The sequence below is a fragment of the Crinia signifera genome, chromosome 3, assembly GCF_055691185.1.
Source record: "Crinia signifera chromosome 3, ASM5569118v1, whole genome shotgun sequence".
In the NCBI taxonomy this organism is placed as follows: Eukaryota; Metazoa; Chordata; class Amphibia; order Anura; family Myobatrachidae; genus Crinia; species Crinia signifera.
The window spans coordinates 4,037,289-4,062,450 of NC_139219.1; the positions used below are offsets into that span (position 1 = coordinate 4,037,289).

The following is a 25,162-nucleotide window of genomic DNA, read 5'->3' on the forward strand; positions in this document are numbered from 1 at the left end:
TACACATAACTGCGCCATTCCCCAAACGCATGCAGCCTCATTTTTAACATTGGGCCACGCACGAAAATCAAACCAATTATAATAAACTGCACAATGTAAAATCGAGGTTCTAAGTACGTTAGGGCAAAAATGTGGGTTACCTACCTCATCACAGTGACCTCATCAGGTGGGTCCCTAGCATCCCTAATACTGACCTATACATGTATCCAGGTCTTCGCTATAATCGTGCCCAAATGCAGGAGCCATCGTCATGATAAACACCTAAAGGTGCCCACCCACGCACCGATCCCGGCGATGCTATGCGATGGGGTGCGCGCTCCCGCGGCACCTCATCGCACAGTACAAAAAGTATGTGCTTTTGTACTAGCTTTTTATCGCATCGCATTGCATGCACATCGCATGCACAAGGCATACGATGCGATGCAATGTGTGCTAGTTAAGCACAGAATGCACACCGGGATCGATGCGTCTGGGCACCTTAAGGGCAGGTAATGTGAGATCCCGGAAACTGTCCTTACGCCACATGTGCACGGAGGGATTGGTAGGTTCTGTTCCTCTATAGAAGTGTAATGGGGCAGTCTGATGGCGTCATCTGGGTAATCCGTCTGTTGCCTCTTACGTCACATTATTTGCGAGCTATAAGCCGTCAGCCCGTTCTCTCACCCACCCAGGATTGTGTTGTGTGTCTGCGGCACACAGAAATGTCTGCTGAGCACACCTTAAGCCGCGCTGGAATCGGGCTCAGACGTGTAGAGTGGGGACTGGAATGGGGCTCGGGCGCGCAGAGTGGGGACTGGAATGGGGCTCGGGCGCGCAGAGTGGGGACTGGAATGGGGCTCGGGCGCGCAGAGTGGGGACTGGAATGGGGCTCGGGCGCGCAGAGTGGGGACTGGAATGGGGCTCGGGCGCGCAGAGTGGGGACTGGAATGGGGCTCGGGCGCGCAGAGTGGGGACTGGAATGGGGCTCGGGCGCGCAGAGTGGGGACTGGAATGGGGCTCGGGCGCGCAGAGTGGGGACTGGAATGGGGCTCGGGCGCGCAGAGTGGGGACTGGAATGGGGCTCGGGCGCGCAGAGTGGGGACTGGAATGGGGCTCGGGCGCGCAGAGTGGGGACTGGAATGGGGCTCGGGCGCGCAGAGTGGGGACTGGAATGGGGCTCGGGCGCGCAGAGTGGGGACTGGAATGGGGCTCGGGCGCGCAGAGTGGGGACTGGACGCTCTACACAGACAGAAAAACACGGCTATAGATTGTCAGCCTAATGCAGAAACTGAGGCACCACGGCGAGCGGTGCAATACATTCTGCTCCAGCTGTAACTCCTCTCCCCGATGCTGTTACACAACTGCTACTTGAGGGTCTCGGTTCTGTCACCTGTCCACGGTCTCAGCAGACCCTTCATGTTGGGGTGATGAATATGACAGTACAATAACGTTCCTTGTATGCAGACTAAGGCATCCCTAGGCCTGCTCAGCATGCTGGGCCTTGTGGTGCATACACCTCCAGTAGAGTAACCACATATAAAATACTTCTATAACAGAGGAAGCATGCGTGTGATACATTGTACATGTTGAGGCTATTCCACTTATATATACGGCTGTGTTCTCTTCCCAGGTGACGATGAGCAGAGTGACTGGTTCTATGAGAGTGAGTCCGGAGGAGCGTGTGGTATCACTGGGGTCATCCCTTGGTGGGAGCAGCAAGACTCCACTGAGCTGGAGAGACAGCTCCCTGATCCCGTGTTTCAGAGTATCCTGACCGGCTCATTCCCCCTGATGTCTCACTCCGCACAGAGAGGTCCGTACCTACGTTACACACTGCCTGTACTCTATATGGGGAAACGTGCAGGGTCTCCCTATTCTCTGCTGGTGGGGGGTTCCCAGTAATAATATATCTGTCCCAGAGAACAGCTGATGTCTCACTCCGCGCATAGAGGTCTGTACCTACGTTACACACTGCCTGTACTCTATATGGGGAAACGTGCAGGGTCTCCCTATTCTCTGCTGGTGTGGGGTTCCCAGTAATAATATATCTGACCCAGAGAACAGCTGATGTCTCACTCCGCACAGAGAGGTCTGTACCTACGTTACACACTGCCTGTACTCTATATGGGGAAACGTGCAGGGTCTCCCTATTCTCTGCTGGTGTGGGGTTCCCAGTAATAATATATCTGTCCCAGAGAACAGCTGATGTCTCACTCCGCACAGAGAGGTCTGTACCTACGTTACACACTGCCTGTACTCTATATGGGGAAACGTGCAGGGTCTTCCTATTCTCTGCTGGTGTGGGGTTCCCAGTAATAATATATCTGTCCAAGAGAACAGCTGATGTCTCATTACGCACAGAGAGGTCCGTACCTACGTTACACACTGCCTGTACTCTATATGGGGAAACGTGCAGGGTCTCCCTATTCTCTGCTGGTGTGGGGTTCCCAGTAATAATATATCTGTCCCAGAGAACAGCTGATGTCTCACTCCGCACAGAGAGGTCCGTACCTACGTTACACACTGCCTGTACTCTATATGGGGAAACGTGCAGGGTCTCCCTATTCTCTGCTGGTGTGGGGTTCCCAGTAATAATATATCTGTCCCAGAGAACAGCTGATGTCTCACTCCGCGCAGAGAGGTCCGTACCTACGTTACACACTGCCTGTACTCTATATGGGGAAACGTGCAGGGTCTCCCTATTCTCTGCTGGTGTGGGGTTCCCAGTAATAATATATCTGTCCCAGAGAACAGCTGATGTCTCACTCCGCGCAGAGAGGTCCGTACCTACGTTACACACTGCCTGTACTCTATATGGGGAAACGTGCAGGGTCTCCCTATTCTCTGCTGGTGTGGGGTTCCCAGTAATAATATATCTGTCCCAGAGAACAGCTGATGTCTCACTCCGCACAGAGAGGTCCGTACCTACGTTACACACTGCCTGTACTCTATATGGGGAAACGTGCAGGGTCTCCCTATTCTCTGCTTGTGTGGGGTTCCCAGTTATAATATATCTGTCCCAGAGAACAGCTGATGTCTCACTCCGCACAGAGAGGTCCGTACCTACGTTACACCCTGCCTGTACTCTATATGGGGAAACGTGCAGGGTCTCCCTATTCTCTGCTGGTGTGGGGTTCCCAGTAATAATATATCTGTCCCAGAGAACAGCTGATGTCTCACTCCGCACAGAGAGGTCCGTACCTACGTTACACACTGCCTGTACTCTATATGGGGAAACGTGCAGGGTCTCCCTATTCTCTGCTGGTGTGGGGTTCCCAGTAATAATATATCTGTCCCAGAGAACAGCTGATGTCTCACTCCGCACAGAGAGGTCCGTACCTACGTTACACACTGCCTGTACTCTATATGGGGAAACGTGCAGGGTCTCCCTATTCTCTGCTGGTGTGGGGTTCCCAGTAATAATATATCTATCCCAGAGAACAGCTGATGTCTCACTCCGCACAGAGAGGTCTGTACCTACGTTACACACTGCCTGTACTCTATATGGGGAAACGTGCAGGGTCTCCCTATTCTCTGCTGGTGTGGGGTTCCCAGTAATAATATATCTGTCCCAGAGAACAGCTGATGTCTCACTCCGCACAGAGAGGTCTGTACCTACGTTACTCACTGCCTGTACTCTATATGGGGAAACGTGCAGGGTCTCCCTATTCTCTGCTGGTGTGGGGTTCCCAGTAATAATATATCTGACCCAGAGAACAGCTGATGTCTCACTCCGCACAGAGAGGTCTGTACCTACGTTACACACTGCCTGTACTCTATATGGGGAAACGTGCAGGGTCTCCCTATTCTCTGCTGGTGTGGGGTTCCCAGTAATAATATATCTGTCCCAGAGAACAGCTGATGTCTCACTCCGCACAGAGAGGTCTGTACCTACGTTACACACTGCCTGTACTCTATATGGGGAAACGTGCAGGGTCTTCCTATTCTCTGCTGGTGTGGGGTTCCCAGTAATAATATATCTGTCCAAGAGAACAGCTGATGTCTCATTACGCACAGAGAGGTCCGTACCTACGTTACACACTGCCTGTACTCTATATGGGGAAACGTGCAGGGTCTCCCTATTCTCTGCTGGTGTGGGGTTCCCAGTAATAATATATCTGTCCCAGAGAACAGCTGATGTCTCACTCCGCACAGAGAGGTCCGTACCTACGTTACACACTGCCTGTACTCTATATGGGGAAACGTGCAGGGTCTCCCTATTCTCTGCTGGTGTGGGGTTCCCAGTAATAATATATCTGTCCCAGAGAACAGCTGATGTCTCACTCCGCGCAGAGAGGTCCGTACCTACGTTACACACTGCCTGTACTCTATATGGGGAAACGTGCAGGGTCTCCCTATTCTCTGCTGGTGTGGGGTTCCCAGTAATAATATATCTGTCCCAGAGAACAGCTGATGTCTCACTCCGCACAGAGAGGTCCGTACCTACGTTACACACTGCCTGTACTCTATATGGGGAAACGTGCAGGGTCTCCCTATTCTCTGCTGGTGTGGGGTTCCCAGTAATAATATATCTGTCCCAGAGAACAGCTGATGTCTCACTCCGCACAGAGAGGTCCGTACCTACGTTACACACTGCCTGTACTCTATATGGGGAAACGTGCAGGGTCTCCCTATTCTCTGCTTGTGTGGGGTTCCCAGTTATAATATATCTGTCCCAGAGAACAGCTGATGTCTCACTCCGCACAGAGAGGTCCGTACCTACGTTACACCCTGCCTGTACTCTATATGGGGAAACGTGCAGGGTCTCCCTATTCTCTGCTGGTGTGGGGTTCCCAGTAATAATATATCTGTCCCAGAGAACAGCTGATGTCTCACTCCGCACAGAGAGGTCCGTACCTACGTTACACACTGCCTGTACTCTATATGGGGAAACGTGCAGGGTCTCCCTATTCTCTGCTGGTGTGGGGTTCCCAGTAATAATATATCTGTCCCAGAGAACAGCTGATGTCTCACTCCGCACAGAGAGGTCCGTACCTACGTTACACACTGCCTGTACTCTATATGGGGAAACGTGCAGGGTCTCCCTATTCTCTGCTGGTGTGGGGTTCCCAGTAATAATATATCTATCCCAGAGAACAGCTGATGTCTCACTCCGCACAGAGAGGTCTGTACCTACGTTACACACTGCCTGTACTCTATATGGGGAAACGTGCAGGGTCTCCCTATTCTCTGCTGGTGTGGGGTTCCCAGTAATAATATATCTGTCCCAGAGAACAGCTGATGTCTCACTCCGCACAGAGAGGTCTGTACCTACGTTACTCACTGCCTGTACTCTATATGGGGAAACGTGCAGGGTCTCCCTATTCTCTGCTGGTGTGGGGTTCCCAGTAATAATATATCTGTCCCAGAGAACAGCTGATGTCTCACTCCGCACAGAGAGGTCCGTATCTACGTTACACACTGCCTGTACTCTATATGGGGAAACGTGCAGGGTCTCCCTATTCTCTGCTGGTGTGGGGTTCCCAGTAATAATATATCTGTCCCAGAGAACAGCTGATGTCTCACTCCGCACAGAGAGGTCCGTACCTACGTTACACACTGCCTGTACTCTATATGGGGAAACGTGCAGGGTCTCCCTATTCTCTGCTGGCGGGGGGTTCCCAGTAATAATATATCTGTCCCAGAGAACAGCTGATGTCTCACTCCGCACAGAGAGGTCCGTACCTACGTTACACACTGCCTGTACTCTATATGGGGAAACGTGCAGGGTCTCCCTATTCTCTGCTGGCGGGGGGTTCCCAGTAATAATATATCTGTCCCAGAGAACAGCTGATGTCTCACTCCGCACAGAGAGGTCCGTACCTACATTACACACTGCCTGTACTCTATATGGGGAAACGTGCAGGGTCTCCCTATTCTCTGCTGGTGGGGGGTTCCCAGTAATAATATATCTGTCCCAGAGAACAGCTGATGTCTCACTCCGCACAGAGAGGTCCGTACCTACGTTACACACTGCCTGTACTCTATATGGGGAAACGTGCAGGGTCTCCCTATTCTCTGCTGGTGTGGGGTTCCCAGTAATAATATATCTGTCCCAGAGAACAGCTGATGTCTCACTCCGCACAGAGAGGTCTGTACCTACGTTACACACTGCCTGTACTCTATATGGGGAAACGTGCAGGGTCTCCCTATTCTCTGCTGGCGGGGGGTTCCCAGTAATAATATATCTGTCCCAGAGAACAGCTGATGTCTCACTCCGCACAGAGAGGTCCGTACCTACAATACACACTGCCTGTACTCTATATGGGGAAACGTGCAGGGTCTCCCTATTCTCTGCTGGTGTGGGGTTCCCAGTAATAATATATCTGTCCCAGAGAACAGCTGATGTCTCACTCCGCACAGAGAGGTCCGTACCTACAATACACACTGCCTGTACTCTATATGGGGAAACGTGCAGGGTCTCCCTATTCTCTGCTGGTGTGGGGTTCCCAGTAATAATATATCTATCCCAGAGAACAGCTGATGTCGCACTCCGCGCAGAGAGGTCTGTACAGTACGGTGTACGCAGTCATTTACAGAACGTCCATACAGTACAGTGTACGCAGTCATTTACAGAACGTCCTCACAGTACAGCAGGGGTGGGGAACCTCAGGCTCGGGGGCCGTATGCGGCCCCCATAACCGGTCTGAGTGGCCCTCCCACCCGCCTAGTAGCTTTGCCGGGAGCAAAGTACAGGGGAATTCTCGGGAGAGGTCGGTAGTTCTCGCGAGATCCTCTTAATTAACAGCAGCCGGAGACTGTCAGTCCTATTCAGCGGCAGCCACCGAAGCGTGGGACGGCTGCAGCAGGACAACTTGTAAGAGAAATATTTACATATGGCCCCCGAAGGATTTTTTCCCCATACAAATGGCCCTTTGCACAAAAATGGTTCCCCAACCCTGCAGTACAGTGTACGCAGTCATTTACAGAATGTCCTCACAGTACAGTGTATGCAGTCATTTACAGAATGTCCTCACAGTACAGTGTAAGCAGTCATTTACAGAACGTCCTCACAGTACAGTGTACGCAGTCATTTACAGAACGTCCTCACAGTACAGTGTACGCAGTCATTTACAGAATGTCCTCACAGTACAGTGTACGCAGTCATTTACAGAACATCCTCACAGTACAGTGTACGCAGTCATTTACAGAACGTCCTCACAGTACAGTGTACGCAGTCATTTACAGAATGTCCTCACAGTACAGTGTACGCAGTCATTTACAGAACGTCCTCACAGTACAGTGTACGCAGTCATTTACAGAACGTCCTCACAGTACAGTGTACGCAGTCATTTACAGAATGTCCTCACAGTACAGTGTACGCAGTCATTTACAGAACGTCCTCACAGTACAGTGTACGCAGTCATTTACAGAACGTCCTCACGGTACAGTGTACGCAGTCATTTACAGAACGTCCTCACGGTACAGTGTACGCAGTCATTTACAGAACGTCCATACAGTACAGTGTACGCAGTCATTTACAGAACGTCCATACAGTACAGTGTACGCAGTCATTTACAGAACGTCCTCACGGTACAGTGTACGCAGTCATTTACAGAACGTCCTCACGGTACAGTGTACGCAGTCATTTACAGAACGTCCATACAGTACAGTGTACGCAGTCATTTATAGAACGTCCTCACGGTACAGTGTACGCAGTCATTTATAGAACGTCCTCACGGTACAGTGTACGCAGTCATTTATAGAACGTCCTCACGGTACAGTGTACGCAGTCATTTACAGAACGTCCTCACGGTACAGTGTACGCAGTCATTTATAGAACGTCCTCACGGTACAGTGTACGCAGTCATTTATAGAACGTCCTCACAGTACAGTGTACGCAGTCATTTACAGAACGTCCTCACGGTACAGTGTACGCAGTCATTTACAGAACGTCCTCACGGTACAGTGTACGCAGTCATTTATAGAACGTCCTCACGGTACAGTGTACGCAGTCATTTATAGAACGTCCTCACGGTACAGTGTACGCAGTCATTTACAGAACGTCCTCACGGTACAGTGTACGCAGTCAATTATAGAACGTCCTCACGGTACAGTGTACACCAATAAAGATATTAAAAAGCACCGGTCCAAGTACAGATCCCTGGGGTACTCCACTTGTAACCTTTCCCTCCTTTGACTGTACTCCGTTTACTACAACTCTCTGTTTTCTGTCCTGCAACCACGCTCTTATCCATTCAACTATCTTAGAATCCAATCCCAAGCTTTCAAGTTTATATAACAGTCTGCGATGTGGGACAGTGTCAAAAGCTTTACTAAAGTCTAGATAAGCTACATCTACAGCCCCACCTTGATCTATTACTTTAGTCACCCAGTCAAAAAAGTCAATAAGATTTGTTTGACATGATCTTCCCCCAGTAAACCCATGCTGTTTTGGATCCTGTAAATTGCTGGTTTTGAGATATTCTACAACTCTTTGTTTTAAGAGTGTTTCAATCAATTTCCCTACTACTGATGTAAGGCTCACTGGTCGATAGTTGCTTACCTCTTCCTTGCTTCCACTTTTGTGCAGTGGGACTACATTCGCTGTTTTCCAGTCCTCTGGGATTACTCCAGTAGCTAGTGACTGGTTGAATAATTCTGTTATTGGTTTTACCAGCTCCCCTTTAAGCTCTTTTAGTATCCTTGGATGTATCCCATCTGGCCCCATTGATTTATCCACTTTCAGTTTTGAGAGTTCTGTGAGGACTTTCTCCTCTGTAAATGTACTTGTCTCTCCCTCAGTTTTCTGACTATACTTGCAACTTAACTGTGGCCCCTTCCCCTCTCTTTCAGCAGTGGATACTGAGCAAAAAAAATTATTTATATTATCTGCTATTACATTGTCCCCCTCAAGAAAACTTCCACTCTCTGTCTTCAGTCTAATTATTCCACTTTTTGTTTTTCTCCTTTCACTTATATACCTAAAAAAAGTTTTCCCCCCTTTACCCACTGACTGGGCCATTTTCTCTTCAGCCTGTGCTTTTGCACATCTGATTACCTTCTTAGCCTCCTTCTGTCTAACAAGATACACCTCTTTGTCCTCATTCTTCTGCGTCTGCTTAAATTTCTTAAAGGCCAACTTTTTTGCTTTCACAATACTTGCTACTTCTTTTGCAAACCACAATGGCTTTCTTTTTCTTGTGTTTTTCCTAACTCTTTTGACACAAAGTTCTGTTGCTTTTAGAATTGCACTTTTTAATTTTTCCCACTTATCCTGCACTCCTTCCAAGTTCTTCCACTCTGCCAAAGAATCCCTTACAGAGTTTCCCATCTCTACAAAATCAGCCTTCCTAAAATCTAACACCTTTGTTTTTGTGTGCGATGAGTCAGTCTCTGTCTTTATTTGGAACCATACTGCTTGATGGTCACTGGATCCCAGATTTTCACCCACATTTATGTCAGATATTCTGTCACCATTTGTAAGTATTAAGTCTAATATTGCGTCCTTACGAGTGGGCTCCCTCACCAATTGCTGGAGGGATGCTCCTTGCAAGGAGTTCAGCATGTCCCTACTTCTGGTGGAACTTGCAACAGGCAGCTCCCAGTTTACATCAGGTAGATTAAAGTCTCCCAAGATTATCACCTCTCCTTTTAATGCCATTTTATTGATGTCCTGCAATAGGCTCTTGTCTAGTTCCTCTTCCTGACCTGGTGGTCTGTAGATCACCCCTATACGAAGAATCGCCTTCTCCCCTGTTTCTATGGTCACCCAAAGGTCCTCCGTTTTTTCTTCAATACTTTGTATTAAGGTAGTCTTTATATATTTTTTCACATATATTGCAACCCCTCCTCCAATTTTTCCCATTCTGTCCTTCCTAAATAAAGTATATCCTGGTATAGCTATGTCCCAGTCATGATTTTCATTGCACCATGTCTCTGTAATAGCCACAATATCCAGTTCATCCCTTGTCATTATTGCAATTAGTTCTGGGATTTTATTTCCTAAGCTCCTAGCATTTGCACACATAGCTCTTAAAGTTGTTTTTGTGCTTCTCCTGCTGCTAGCTATGTTCATCTTTCTGCCTATATCTATTCGGTTTTGATCGGCATTATCTTCTGTTGCAGTGGATAAGCTTTCTGTTCCATTTGCCTGCAGAGACAATACCTCTAGGTTGGGGGAGCAGATTTCTTCATTCTTATTTGGTTCACTGCCCCCCTCTGCTAGTTTAAATAGTTGCTTATGAAGCTTCCAAACTTCTCACTTAATATTCTCGTTCCCCTTGAAGATGGGTGCAGGCCATCACTTTTATATAAGGCTCTGTCTTGCCAGGTAGCTTGACTTTGACCTAAATATCCAAATCTCTCCTCGTTGCACCAATTCCTTAGCCAAACATTGAAGTATCTAATTCTCAGAGTTCTATCTTCCCCTTGGTGTACTGGCAATACTTCTGAAAAAGTTACAGTGGTTGCCACCTGTTTTAGAGCAGTTCCTAACTTTCTAAATACATCTTTTACGGCCATGACTTCAGCATTAACCAGGTCATTTGTGCCTAGGTGGACGATGACATCCACCTCCCCATCTTTTCTTGCTGCCTTTACAATTCTTAGCATGCGTTCTTTATCTCTTGGAGCTGTGGCTCCAGGTAAGCACCTTACTTGTTTCTCTACTTTAGTAGCATTTCCCAGATTAACTCCTCTAATTATGGAATCTCCCAGAAGAAGTGCAGTCCTTTTTGGAGGTGAAATTTTCCTGGTCCTACAGTTAGAAGAGGTAGAAGTCCTCACATCTTCCTGTTCTTTATTGCCTTGTTGGTCATACATTCCAACCCTGCAAGAGCAGCATATGAGTTTTGCAGAACGTCCATACAGTTGGAGTTTCCTGTATTTTGCTTGTTTTATATTTTAATGTTACATTTGCTGAGTTGCTATTTCCCTGGTGCTGCTGTCAGGTACATGTTTTCAATTTAGCGGATTCCTGCGGTTATATTTAACAATACAAACATCTTGAAAAATGTTCTTTTTAACAAACCAGAGCATGTTACACATATGTTGACAACATTTTTCTATGCACAGGTTTCCAGGCGAGACTGAGTCATCTACAAGCCCTGCAAGGAAGAAGTCTGCGGAAATCCTCATTGAACCCAAGTTCTCTGGTAGGTGTCCCTGATCTGCGTGTAGTGTCTTCTGCGTCATCAATAACCCCTGCTGGGTTTCTCCGCAGCGTGCGCTACACCTGCCACCTGCTGGGATAGACAGGGTCTCCTGGGTGCTACAGATATTAGGCCTGGTGGAGATGGCGATGAAGCAATTGTAATTCCATGCAATGTATTAGGAAGGAGCAGGGTCCCCAGCAGCACAGAGTATATCAGGATATGAGTGATGTGTCAGTGAGGACAGGACTGCATGTGACAGGGGCAGTGACATGATGTGAGGAGGGGAATGGAGGCAGCAGGAAGCCACAGACTGAGAGTTATATAGTGGGCGGAGCAGGGTCCCCAGCAGCACAGAGTATATCAGGAGATGAGAAATGTGTCACCAATGACATCAGTAGACCTTGGTGATATCATCGCTGGTAATTATTGGGTAGAGCTAGTAAGAAGAAGCGCTATTGTACCTCAGCGCACAAATATTGCTGCTCTGACCATAAAAAAATTGTCTAGTTCAGCTCCGCAGCGGACAAATGCCGGATATGCGGCCGCCCATCTCACCTCCCCCCGAATGTAGCGGCTTCTGCTCTCTTATAAGCCCTAAACAGCACATTTTACCCAAGTTGTCTCATTGTTGCATTTATTCAGATTTGTTAGTTATTATTATTTGTGATGTCCCAATGCCGGCTGTGTACTATATCCCAGATGGTTCCTAATTTCCTGTATATTTTATTAGTTTATGGATCTCTGTACTGAGTATTGTGTGATTATTTGCTCTGCATCCTACTGGGGAACATTGCAGTTATTGTTACCCCTAAGATTCGGCATATACTGGGTAGTTTGGGTATCCACTGGTGGAACTCTATATAGTACCCTGTGGGGACAACGTGAAGATACAGAATAAGGGAGCTGACCCAGTTCTGTAATATGACCTGGTGTCGCTCTTCGGCCGCACATCGGATTATACATTGGAACATAAATGGCTTCTGTGTTCTGGGATATAGAAGAGCTGCGCTGTGCGACTGCTCCAGCCTCATACATGACTCGGGATCCCTACACGCGTGTGTTTGGGGCAGATCCTATGTTTGCTGGATGTTTGTACATGCTTCTACCAAGGTGCATGATGGGAAGGGGTAGATCATCATTAAGAAATCTTTTACTGATTGAATACATTTTCTTCTATGTAATATAGAGGGTGACGGTATTATTGTTCCTATGCCGGAGTGTGATAATGGGTAGAGGTGCACATTCCCGGGTCAGCATTCTGGGGCCGTGTAACGAGACCTCTGTCAGTGGGGGGGGGGGGGATAAGACTATTCAGCAGCCGCTCCGTGAGTTCTGGTCTTGCACATACCTGTAATAATGAGGCGCACTCGTTGTGTTGCCCTAAACGCATCAAATCCTCCGTCACCACCTGCACAGCGGAACAATTCTGTGTACAGCGGTGTCCTTTGTGCAGCCCCTGGTAGCAATTCCTGTGCATATGACCTCTCTACTCGTGTACCAAGTCGCCAATAGTGTAATATATACTGATAGGTGTCTGTGCCACTTATACTATATATGGGGTTATTGGCACAACATCTGTATGTCCTGTAAGTGTCAATTCCACGTGGAATCATTAGGCTCATTTGCACTTAGTGTTTGGCAGCCAGGGTCGGCCCTTGCACAAGTTGGCACTCTCCCCCGTGATCCAGTTAGTGGGAGGGGCTTACGTCGGAATTCTCCTCCCGTGATCCAGTTAGTGGGAGGGGCTTACGTCGGAATTCTCCCCCCGTGATCTGGTTAGCGCCAGGGGAGACGCTGCTTCTGTTGGTGCTCTCCCCCCGTGATCCAGTTAGTGGGAGGGGCTTACGTTGGAATCCTCCCCCCGTGATCCGGTTAGCGCCAGGGGAGACGCTGCTTCCTTTGGTGCTCTACCCCTGTGATCCAGTTAGTGGGAGGGGCTTACGTCACAATTCTACCCCCGTGATCCAGTTAGTGGGAAGGGCTTACGTCGGAATTCTCCCCCCGTGATCTGGTTAGCGCCAGGGGAGACGCTGCTTCCTTTGGTGCTCTCCCCCCGTGATCCAGTTAGTGGGAGGGGCTTACGTCGGAATTCTCCCCCCGTGATCTGGTTAGCGCCAGGGGAGATGCTGCTTCCGTCGGAATTCTCCCCCCGTGATCCAGTTAGTGGGAGGGGCTTACGTCGGATTTCTCCCCCCGTGATCCGGTTAGCGCCAGGTGGTGCGGTTATTAGAGCCACTATCTTGTGTCACATACTGCGCATCACGTAAATCTATCTGCACTTGCACAATGCCAGGCCTGGCGCATCGCACGGGACCAGCGCCAGCTTGGCGCATCGCACGGGACCTTCTACTATCTGCTCCAACACTACAACCACAGAATAAGTAATGATCTTATAGTAATGGAGTATTTAGGACAGTGATGTTTGTCGTGCACATTTGGGCCTCATTCAGAGCATCTCCTGGTAGGACGGCGCATTCTCTCATGGCGTGAAGCATCGGACGGACGGCTAGTTACGAGGCAGGTGCAGTGTATTGTTTGCGTGCGTCTCCTACATAGTTTACACCTGTAATATCGCTTGTGCCCAGGCTTCTGGTACTTGCCACGCTCTGGTGACGGGCACTGTGCCCACCGTATATGTATTTCTGATACATTTATGAGCATAAGCTGCTTCTTGCTACAGATGGTTTTACAAATGTGGTTATTATATTACGCAGGAGATGCGATCTCGCCTGTATTACTGGACAATATTGCTATTATCAGAACAATAAGCCCTTCGCTTATTATGTATTGATCATGTATTGATTATGTATGCATGTTGGCTCCGATCACCAGTCTTACATCCTCTCCCAGTACCCCCTGTCTGTGCCATCTGTCTGTACCCCCTGTCTGTGCCCTCATTCCAGCAGGTCAGCCCAGCAGCAATTTAATGCTATGGAGCCAATTCAGTTAGATGCGAGAGGGGTGTGTTGCCATAGTGACAGCATCACATCTCGCCCGCTCAAGACCAAATCTAACCCTGGACTTGTGGACTATTTGTGTGTAACCCTATTCACTCTGCACAAATCACATCACGGCATCTTGGTTTCCTGAAATACTTGGTGCTGCTGTGTGTGTTAGCATCAACCCTTGGCTTAAAGGTTACTGTTACACTGATGATATCCCAGATGAGCGGGGACTGGAGTATAGTATGCAATCGGGAGCGGGCTGGAGTGTGGTGCGCTATCGGGAGCGGGCTGGAGTGTGGTGCGCGATCGGGAGCGGGCTGGAGTGTGGTGCGCGATCGGGAGCGGGCTGGAGTGTGGTGCGCGATCGGGAGCGGGCTGGAGTGTGGTGCGCGATCGGGAGCGGGCTGGAGTGTGGTGCGCGATCGGGAGCGGGCTGGAGTGTGGTGCGCGATCGGGAGCGGGCTGGAGTGTGGTGCGGCGCCCTTGGCGTTGCCAGGTTTTCCTTCCCTCTGTAGGTAGTATAGCACAGACATCTGGATCACTCAGATTTGTGGCCACCAGCCTACACGTCTTATCTGAACATCGCCAACTGCATTCCACCTCCTGCCGCCGTTTCCTCGCACACGCGTCAAGGTACCTGATTATTCTTTCAATTCCCTGCTTCCATTATTTTCAAATACTACTATAAAACCCAAAATATGAGAAATAGGAAGGGAAAAAAATAATATGGGAGGGTATTTTATGTCCCGGCGTGATGGATGGGTTCTCTGCAAAGGGAAACAAAACACTAAATATCTCTAATCCCGCATTATTTACCGCATGGCTGCTTAAATGCTACTTTAAGCCTCATAAAATTAAAAGGGAGAGATCTCCCAACTGTGGCAGGAATTGGATTTAGGAAGAGAGGTACAGAGCCAAAATATTGCTACAGAATTAAATGTCAAAAATCTTCTTTAATAGTAGATATATAGTTCACAGTGTCTGGTTATGATTAATACATTTAATCTAAATCACTGAAAGTTGCTGCGGCTTTTCCATAAAATACAATAGGACACAAATCAGTTTTACTGGAGGCGGATAACAATTGCCAAATAATGCATCTTCCCGCCCAATAAATTGTCAGTTATACCTTTAACTAAAAATCAATTCATCTCTGCAGAATTTATTGCAATTTCCCCCAATAAATCTCCTCAACTGTTTATTCATTTGCTTTTTTGATACATTTGTGCCACTTTTTTCCACGCTCCAATGTTTTCCATTTTGATTCATTGTAAATTAGAAAATCTATTTTGACTCAATTTTCTAGTGAAGAAGTTCAGATCTCCCGGCAAGTCATTTTTTTCAGTCTCCTTATACGTTTGGTACCCTTGAACTCCCAACTCATCTGGTTCCTGCAGATTGGACGGATGTTTTTTATATTTGCGGCTGGCAGTAAGTGCTGCGTTATACGCGGCTATTGCCGGCCTGCCAACATTATGTCCCCTTCTGTTATTCTTGTCCGGAATTACGGACTTCGCCGCGCTGTAAATATTGTGGGTCGGCCTCCAGCAATATCCTGGCTGTTTATTAATATTATTTGTTTACTTCTTGTTGCCTTGTCTGCATGCTGCCGTCAGGTCCGCAATCTGCTTCATACGGACGTTGTACGAGACGATCACTATAGCTAAAGTCAGCGTAACAATTGTAGAAGATACGTGGAAATAGAGAATGACGACAGTCACCTGTAATGTTACTGATTCCTACTAGTATAGGCCAGGAGGGGACACGGTCTCGACCACCAGATCTTTATAGAAACCAACTCTTTTATTGCTCCATAATCTGATATTTCAGCTATTCCTCAATTACCTGCAAATACAGAAAATGATCATTAAATGATGACCTATATCCCCAAATAACTGTTTGTCCGAGATAGTAAGGAGGGTGGGGAACATGACTTGTCTTGTGCCCTGTGTTACATTACCACACACAGCTCTAGATGTGATAATGTATCTACCACTTACCGGTGTATCCACATACAGCTAGAATTCATGCATTATACATAACATGGGAATCTGTAGCGCCCTGTGTCTGGTTTGCCTTAAACAGCGCCTAACAGCCAGTATGATGCACAAGCAGCTTCTGCTGGGTCACATGATATGCGGCATGAATATATTCTGTGTGTGAAGAAGTGGAACGTTCATGTTTTCCTGCCAGACAGTGTAATGGCAGCATGTTGTATACAGTCACCTACTGAATTTAGACATCCCGCATATTGTAATCAGCAGAAACTGCTTGTGCGTTATGTTGGCTCCATTTTTATATTTTAGATGCACAGTAAGATGCATGGCGTAGTCACGCCGCGGCATGGTGCCACTAGAGGGCGGTGTGACGTGACAGTAGGTGAGGTGCACATAGACACATCTGTACAAAGAGAAGTCCAGGAGCCAGATACATGACTGACTGCAGCCACCTGTGTGCGGCATACGCTCAGCGCTTCGACAGACATACGGTCGACATGGCTTAGGTTGACACCTGAAATAGGTTGGTTGGCCTAAGGTCGACATGGATCGAAGGTCGACCCAAGCGTTAGGTCGACAATGGCTATGTTGACATTGGTTTTTCACTGTTTGTTTTGTTAGTTTTGAGCCGACAGGCGGTATTTCACGCCCTACCGTGCACTAGGGCGTGGTGGGAGAATATAATAGTGTGCCGAGTGTAGCGGCATCCCGAGACATTGTCCATGTCGACATATGGAGGAAAAAAGAGCTAGCCATTGTCGACCTATCTGTGTCGACCCATTTCAGGTGCCGACCTACGCCCCGTCAACCTTTAATGGTCTAACCAATGTATGTCGACCTAATATTGGTCTGCCCAATGACCCATAATCCTCCTTGATAGGTAACGAATGACACGGCTCTGCGTCCTCCTGCGCACGCGGGACACAGGCGTGCAGCACAGGCAGGGCACAGGCACGCGGGACACAGGCGCGCAGCACAGGCAGGGCACAGGCACGCGGGACACAGGCACGCGGGACAGGCAGGGCACTGGCACGCGTGACACAGGCGCGCAGCACAGGCAGGGCACTGGCACGCGGGACACAGGCGCGCAGCACAGGCAGGGCACAGGCACGTGGGACACAGGCGCGCAGCACAGGCAGGGCACAGGCACGCGGGACACAGGCGCGCAGCACAGGCACGTGGGACACAGGCGCGCAGCACAGGCAGGGCACTGGCACGTGGGACACAGGCGCGCAGCACAGGCAGGGCACAGGCACGCGGGACACAGGCGCGTAGCACAGGCAGGGCACAGGCACGCGTGACACTGGCGTGCAGCACAGGCAGGGCACTGGCACGCGTGACACAGGCGCGCAGCACAGGCAGGGCACAGGCACGCGGGACACAGGCACGCAGCACAGGTAGGGCACAGGCACGCGGGACACAGGCGCGCAGCACAGGCAGGACACAGGCACGTGGGACACAGGCGCGCAGCACAGGCACGCGGGACACAGGCGCGCAGCACAGGCAGGGCACAGGCACGCGGGACACAGGCGTGCAGCACAGGCAGGGCACTGGCACGCGTGACACAGGCGCGCAGCACAGGCAGGGCACAGGCACGCGGTGACACAGGCGCGCAGCACAGGCAGGGCACAGGCACGCGGTGACACAGGCGCGCAGCACAGGCAGGGCACAGGCACGCGGTGACACAGGCGCGCAGCACAGGCAGGGCACAGGCACGCGGGGACACAGGCGCGCAGCACAGGCAGGGCACTGGCACGTGGGACACAGGCGCGCAGCACAGGCAGGGCACTGGCACGTGGGACACAGGCGCGCAGCACAGGCAGGGCACTGGCACGCGGGACACAGGCGTGCAGCACAGGCACGCGTGACACAGGCGCGCAGCACAGGCAGGGCACAGGCACGCGTGACACAGGCGCGCAGCACAGGCAGGGCACAGGCACGCGGTGACACAGGCATGCGGGACACAGGCGCGCAGCACAGGCAGGGCACAGGCACGCGGGACACAGGCGCGCAGCACAGGCAGGGCACAGGCACGCGGGACACAGGCGCGCAGCACAGGCAGTGCACTGGCACGTGGGACACAGGCGCGCAGCACAGGCAGGGCACTGGCACGTGTGACACAGGCGCGCGGCACAGGCACGCGGGACACAGGCTCGCAGCACAGGCAGGGCACTGGCACGCGTGACACAGGCGCGCAGCACAGGCAGGGCACAGGCACGCGGGACACAGGCGCGCAGCACAGGCGCGCAGCACAGGTAGGGCACAGGCACGCGGGACACAGGCGCGCAGCACAGGCACGCGGGACACAGGCGCGCAGCACAGGCAGGGCACTGGCACGCGGGACACAGGCGCGCAGCACAGGCAGGGCACTGGCACGCGGGACACAGGCGCGCAGCACAGGCAGGGCACAGGCACGCGTGACACAGGCGCGCAGCACAGGCAGGGCACAGGCACGCGGGACACAGGCGCGCAGCACAGGTAGGGCACAGGCGCGCAGCACAGGTAGGGCACAGGCACGCGGGACACAGGCGCGCAGCACAGGCACGCGGGACACAGGCGCGCAGCACAGGCAGGGCACAGGCGCGCAGCACAGGTAGGGCACAGGCGCGCAGCACAGGCAGGGCACAGGACGCAGAGCACGCTCATTCTGTGGCTGATAGTATACGAGCGCCATCTGTTAAGCGATGTTTGTGTGTGAGAGATTCTGCTACTACCCAGTGTTCTGTGTTTTATGGTAAATCAGTTGTGGAAAGATACCGGCAATTTGGGTTTGATCTATAGTTGTTTATGTAAAAGCATATTGGGTGTTAAAGTGATTGATTTCAGAAGCAAAAAATAATTTGAGCGGATGTATTAGCGTTCATTAATTTCACTAATTACATAGCGAGAAAAACAGATGTTTTGTTAGGTGAAGATCAGACATTAATTGCAGGTCCTACCTTTCAGACTAAAAATAGTGCCAGTATGTCGCACGTTTGTGTTCCGCGTGCACATCAACAATGCCAGTGTCGTCGTGCTGTAATAGGGGCCCGCGACACAAGTCTGCCAGCAGGAGTTACACATTGTGCTATCCGCACAGATGGCTGACTGTGTGTGTGTGTGTGTGTGTGATCAAGCGCCACAGCCGTAGTCTTTGTTGTTTGGATGGATTCCGCACTTTATGGTAACAACAGTTTATTGTGTTTTGTCTTTTAATTATATGTTCTTTTCACAAAGCAGCTGGAACCGTGCCAAGGGGTGCTGTTAGGAGCCAGATGGTGTGTGTAGGGGGGGGGGGGGGGGGGGGTACACATCTGACCACTGTAGGGTTTACCTTCATTGGGACACCAGCATCGGGTTTGTGAACATCTGCATCCCCTTTGTAGATCATCTGTATGTATCCCATTAAGTGACCTATTAGAGCCATGTCCCTAGGATCAGCTAGTAATGCCTGATACCGCTAACAAGAACAGTGAACTATTATAGCCATGTTGCTAGGATCAGCTAGTAATGCCTGATCCTGCTAACAATAGCATTGACCTGTTATAGCCATGTCACTTGGATCAGCTCGTAGGCCTGATCCCGCTAATAACAGTGACCTATTAGATCCATGTGGCTAGGATCAGCTAGTATTGCCTGATCCTGCTAACAATAACACTGACCGATTAGAGCCAAGTCCCTAGGACCCGCTAGTAATGTCTGATCCCGCTAACAATAACAGTGACCTATTAGATCCATGTGGCTAGGATCAGCTAGTATTGCCTGATCCTGCTAACAATAACACTGACCGATTAGAGCCAAGTCCCTAGGACCCGCTAGTAATGTCTGATCCCGCTAACAATAACAGTGACCTATTCGATCCATGTTGCTAGGATCAGCTAGTAATGCCTTATCCTGCTCCCCCAAGGAAGAGAATCTGCTGGCCATCAGGAAATCGCTTAGGTCTGGACACCGAGGGAATACTAGAACTATTTATATTAATAGTTATTAAAACAATATATTTTTCCTAGTAGATCAAATAATGACAGAAAGCTGAGAACATTAGGAAATGCCACACAGTAATGTAGCACACGTAAGGAGTAATAGCCAAGAGCATGGCGTGTGCCCTAGTGGGCGGCCTACCGCCGCTGTCTGTCTGTGTGTGTGTGTGTGTGTGTGTGTGATACAGTGACTGGATTACAGGGGAGTCTTCCATTTGTTTTGTTTTTTAGATGCCAGTCGATTAAATGTGTGATGTCACCTCTTATCTGGATTTATTATTAATGAAACTAAAATGGTTGACAATCCAGCTATGTAATTATCTGACCTCTAGCTAATAGGCAGCTTGACAACCAACTTCTTGCTGCAGTTGTCAGCTCCGCCTCTTTTATCCATTGCTACCATGGAATTGCTGATTTGGAACAGCTGTTTTTGAAAACCATAAGGAATGGGAGGGGCCTGACAATTGTCATATAGCCACAGTTGTCGAGGGACAGCCTAGCAGGCAGATGTCCGGTCATCCTGTTCAGGTATATAATAATGCGCCATGTACGGAGTCCTCTCCCCAGCTACAGAGGGGTTAATGCAAGCCGTAGGTGGCTCTGCTCAGAGAACGGGGCGATAACGTACGGCTCTGGCAATATGGCGAGTCTGCCCCGTGCCGTCATTTATTTCAATCCTGTATTCCAACAAGCAAAGCTGCAGATGATGTGCATGTACTAAGTGCATGGATTTACTGCTGCAGTTTGAACATTTTTAAATTAAAATATATCGCTCATTCTGGAAATATTGATTTACACATCGCTGTGTCAATATTAAATCTAGCAAATTTTCCAATAAGTTAAAAAGATCTGGCAGGTCAGGTGAAATGTACTGAGTTGATTTGATTTTATTTATGTGGGTGGTCATCTATCTCAGAAGCCGTTTTTATGGATTGTAGCAAAATCTGGTATTTTAGGTATGGAGTACAGCGAGTGTACAGTGTATGTATAGGTGGTGGTGTATAGTGTATGTATAGGGGGTGGTGTACAGTGTATGTATAGGGGGTGGTGTACAGTGTGTATAGGGGGTGGTGTACAGTGTATGTATAGGGAGTGGTGTACAGTGTATGTATAGGGGGTGGTGTACAGTGTATGTATAGGGGGTGGTGTACAGTGTATGTATAGTGAGTAGTGTACAGTGTATGTATAGGGGGTGGTGTACAGTGTATGTATAGGGTGTGACGTACAGTGTATGTATAGGGGTGGTGTACAGTGTATGTATAGTGTGTGACGTACAGTGTATGTATAGTGTGTGTGACGTACAGTGTATGTATAGTGTGTGTGACATACAGTATATGTATAGGGGGTGGTGTACAGTGTATGTATAGGTGGTGGTGTATAGTGTATGTATAGGGGGTGGTGTACAGTGTATGTATAGGGGGTGGTGTACAGTGTATGTATAGGGGGTGGTGTACAGTGTATGTATAGGGGGTGGTGTACAGTGTATGTATAGGGGGTGGTGTACAGTGTATGTATAGGGGGTGGTGTACAGTGTATGTATAGGGGGTGGTGTACAGTGTATGTATAGGGGGTGGTGTACAGTGTATGTATAGGGGGTGGTGTACAGTGTATGTATAGGGGGTGGTGTACAGTGTATGTATAGGGGGTGGTGTACAGTGTATGTATAGGGGGTGGTGTATAGTGTATGTATAGGGGGTGGTGTACAGTGTATGTATAGGGGGTGGTGTACAGTGTGTATAGGGGGTGGTGTACAGTGTATGTATAGGGAGTGGTGTACAGTGTATGTATAGGGGGTGGTGTACAGTGTATGTATAGGGGGTGGTGTACAGTGTATGTATAGTGAGTAGTGTACAGTGTATGTATAGGGGGTGGTGTACAGTGTATGTATAGGGTGTGACGTACAGTGTATGTATAGGGGTGGTGTACAGTGTATGTATAGTGGGTGGTGTACAGTGTATGTATAGTGTGTGATGTACAGTGTATGTATAGTGACGTACAGTGTATGTATAGTGGGTGACGTACAGTGTTTGTATAGGGGGTGGTGTACAGTGTATGTATAGGGGGTGGTGTACAGTGTATGTATAGGGGGTGGTGTACAGTGTATGTATAGTGTGTGACATACAGTGTATGTATAGGGGGTGGTGTACAGTGTATGTATAGTGTGTGACATACAGTGTATGTATAGTGTGTGACGTACAGTGTATGTATAGGGGGTGGTGTACAGTGTATGTATAGTGTGTGATGTACAGTGTATGTATAGTGGGTGGTGTACAGTGTATGTATAGTGTGTGATGTACAGTGTATGTATAGTGACGTACAGTGTATGTATAGTGTGTGACGTACAGTGTATGTATAGGGGGTGGTGTACAGTGTATGTATAGGGGGTGGTGTACAGTGTATGTATAGGGGGTGGTGTACAGTGTATGTATAGGGGGTGGTGTACAGTGTATGTATAGGAGGTGGTGTACAGTGTATGTATAGGGGGTGGTGTACAGTGTATGTATAGGGGGTGGTGTACAGTGTATGTATAGGGGGTGGTGTACAGTGTATGTATAGGGGGTGACGTACAGTGTATGTATAGGGGGTGACGTACAGTGTATGTATAGGGGGTGACGTACAGTGTATGTATAGGGGGTGACGTACAGTGTATGTATAGGGGGTGACGTACAGTGTATGTATAGGGGGTGGTGTACAGTGTATGTATAGGGGTGGTGTACAGTGTATGTATAGGGGGTGGTGTACAGTGTATGTATAGGGGGTGGTGTACAGTGTATGTATAGGGGGTGGTGTACAGTGTATGTATAGGGGGTGGTGTACAGTGTATGTATAGGGGGTGACGTACAGTGTATGTATAGGGGGTGACGTACAGTGTATGTATAGGGGGTGACGTACAGTGTATGTATAGGGGGTGGTCTACAGTGTATGTATAGGGGGTGGTGTACAGTGTATGTATAGGGGGTGGTGTATAGGGGGTGGTGTACAGTGTATGTATAGGGGGTGACGTACAGTGTATGTATAGGGGGTGGTGTACAGTGTATGTATAGGGGGTGGTGTACAGTGTATGTATAGGGGGTGGTGTACAGTGTATGTATAGGGGGTGACGTACAGTGTATGTATAGGGGGTGGTGTACAGTGTATGTATAGGGGGTGGTGTACAGTGTATGTATAGTGTGTGACGTACAGTATATGTATAGGGGGTGGTGTACAGTGTATGTATAGGGGGTGGTGTACAGTGTATGTATAGGGGGTGACGTACAGTGTATGTATAGGGGGTGGTGTACAGTGTATGTATAGGGGGTGGTGTACAGTGTATGTATAGTGTGTGACGTACAGTATATGTATAGGGGGTGGTGTACAGTGTATGTATAGGGTGTGACGTACGGTCTATGTATAGGGGGTGACGTGCGGTGTATTGTATAGGGGGTGGCGTGCAGTGTATTGAATAGGGAGTGGCGTGCGGCGTATTGTATAGGGGAAGGTGTATGTATAGGGGGTGGTGTGCGGTGTATGTATGGGGGTGCGGTGTATGTATAGGGGGTGGTATTCCCAGCTATCGGAGTTATGGGATGGCTAATAAAATGCATACATTAGGCACTACAACCAAATAAACATAAATAACCAAATAAGGGGGGAGGGGGCTGAAACCCCCAAATATCCATAGGAATGTTCTTCTAATAAAGCTGATATTTACACTGCTAAATACTATAAACAACTTATTAATATTGGCGGTTATTAAATAGCGCACACACTGATCTGTGTAGGGCCACATGCTGGTTACCTGGGGCAGCTTCCCACAGTATGATCTGTGTAGGGCCACGTGCTGGTTACCGGGGGGGCTTCTGCCCACAGTATGATCTGTGTAGGACCACGTACTGGTTACCGGGGCAGCTGCCCACAGTATGATCTGTGTAGGGCCACGTGCTGGTTACCGGGGGCAGCTGCCCACAGTATGATATGTGTAGGGCCACGTGCTGGTTACCTTGGGCAGCTGCCCACAGTATGATCTGTGTAGGGCCACATGCTGATTATCCGGGCTAGCTACCCACAGTATGATCTGTGTAGGGCCACGTGCTGGTTACCGGGGGCAGCTGCCCACAGTATGATCTGTGTAGGGCCACGTGCTGGTTATCCGAGCTAGCTACCCACAGTATGATCTGTGTAGGGCCACGTGCTGGTTACCTGGGGCAGCTGCCCACAGTATGATCTGTGTAGGGCCACGTGCTGATTATCCGGGCTAGCTGCCCACAGTATGATCTGTGTAGGGCCACGTGCTGGTTACCTGTCGCAGCTGCCCACAGTATGATCTGTGTAGGGCCACGTGCTGATTATCCGGGCTAGCTACCCACAGTATGATCTGTGTAGGGCCACGTGCTGGTTACCTTGGGCAGCTGCCCACAGTATGATCTGTGTAGGGCCACGTGCTGGTTACCGGGCTAGCTACCCACAGTATGATCTGTGTAGGGCCACGTGCTGGTTACCGGGGGCAGCTGCCCACAGTATGATCTGTGTAGGACCACGTACTGGTTACCTTGGCTAGCTGCCTACAGTATGATCTGTGTAGGGCCACGTGCTGGTTATCCGAGCTAGCTGCCCACAGTATGATCTGTGTAGGGCCACGTGCTGGTTACATGGGGCAGCTGCCCACAGTATGATCTGTGTAGGGCCACGTGCTGATTATCCAGGCTAGCTGCCCACAGTATGATCTGTGTAGGGCCACGTGCTGGTTACCGGTCGCAGCTGCCCACAGTATGATCTGTGTAGGGCCACTTGCTGGTTATTAGGGCTAGCTACCCACAGTATGATCTGTGTAGGGCCACTTGCTGGTTATTAGGGCTAGCTGCCCACAGTATGATCTGTGTAGGGCCACGTGCTGATTATCCGGGCTAGCTACCCACAGTATGATCTGTGTAGGGCCACGTGCTGGTTATCCGGGCTAGCTGCCCACAGTATGATCTGTGTAGGGCCACGTGCTGGTTACCTGGGGCAGCTGCCCACAGTATGATCTGTGTAGGGCCACGTGCTGATTATCCGGGCTAGCTGCCCACAGTATGATCTGTGTAGGGCCACGTGCTGGTTACCGGGGGCAACTGCCCACAGTATGATCTGTGTAGGGCCACGTGCTGGTTAGCCGGGCTAGCTACCCACAGTATGATCTGTGTAGGGCCACGTGCTGGTTACCGGGGGCA

At 49.6% G+C, this 25,162-nt stretch overlaps 1 protein-coding gene across 1 annotated transcript in view; it reads left to right on the forward strand.

Moving 5' to 3' along the window:
* GPATCH2 (G-patch domain containing 2) overlaps positions 1 to 25,162 on the forward strand; it is a 169,145-nt gene that overhangs the window by 22,135 nt on the left and 121,848 nt on the right. Inside the window, exons 4-5 of the mRNA XM_083175147.1 lie at positions 1,610 to 1,792; positions 10,996 to 11,075. Of these exons, the coding sequence (XP_083031273.1) occupies positions 1,610 to 1,792; positions 10,996 to 11,075 (263 nt within the window). The remainder of the gene's footprint in view (positions 1 to 1,609; positions 1,793 to 10,995; positions 11,076 to 25,162) is intronic.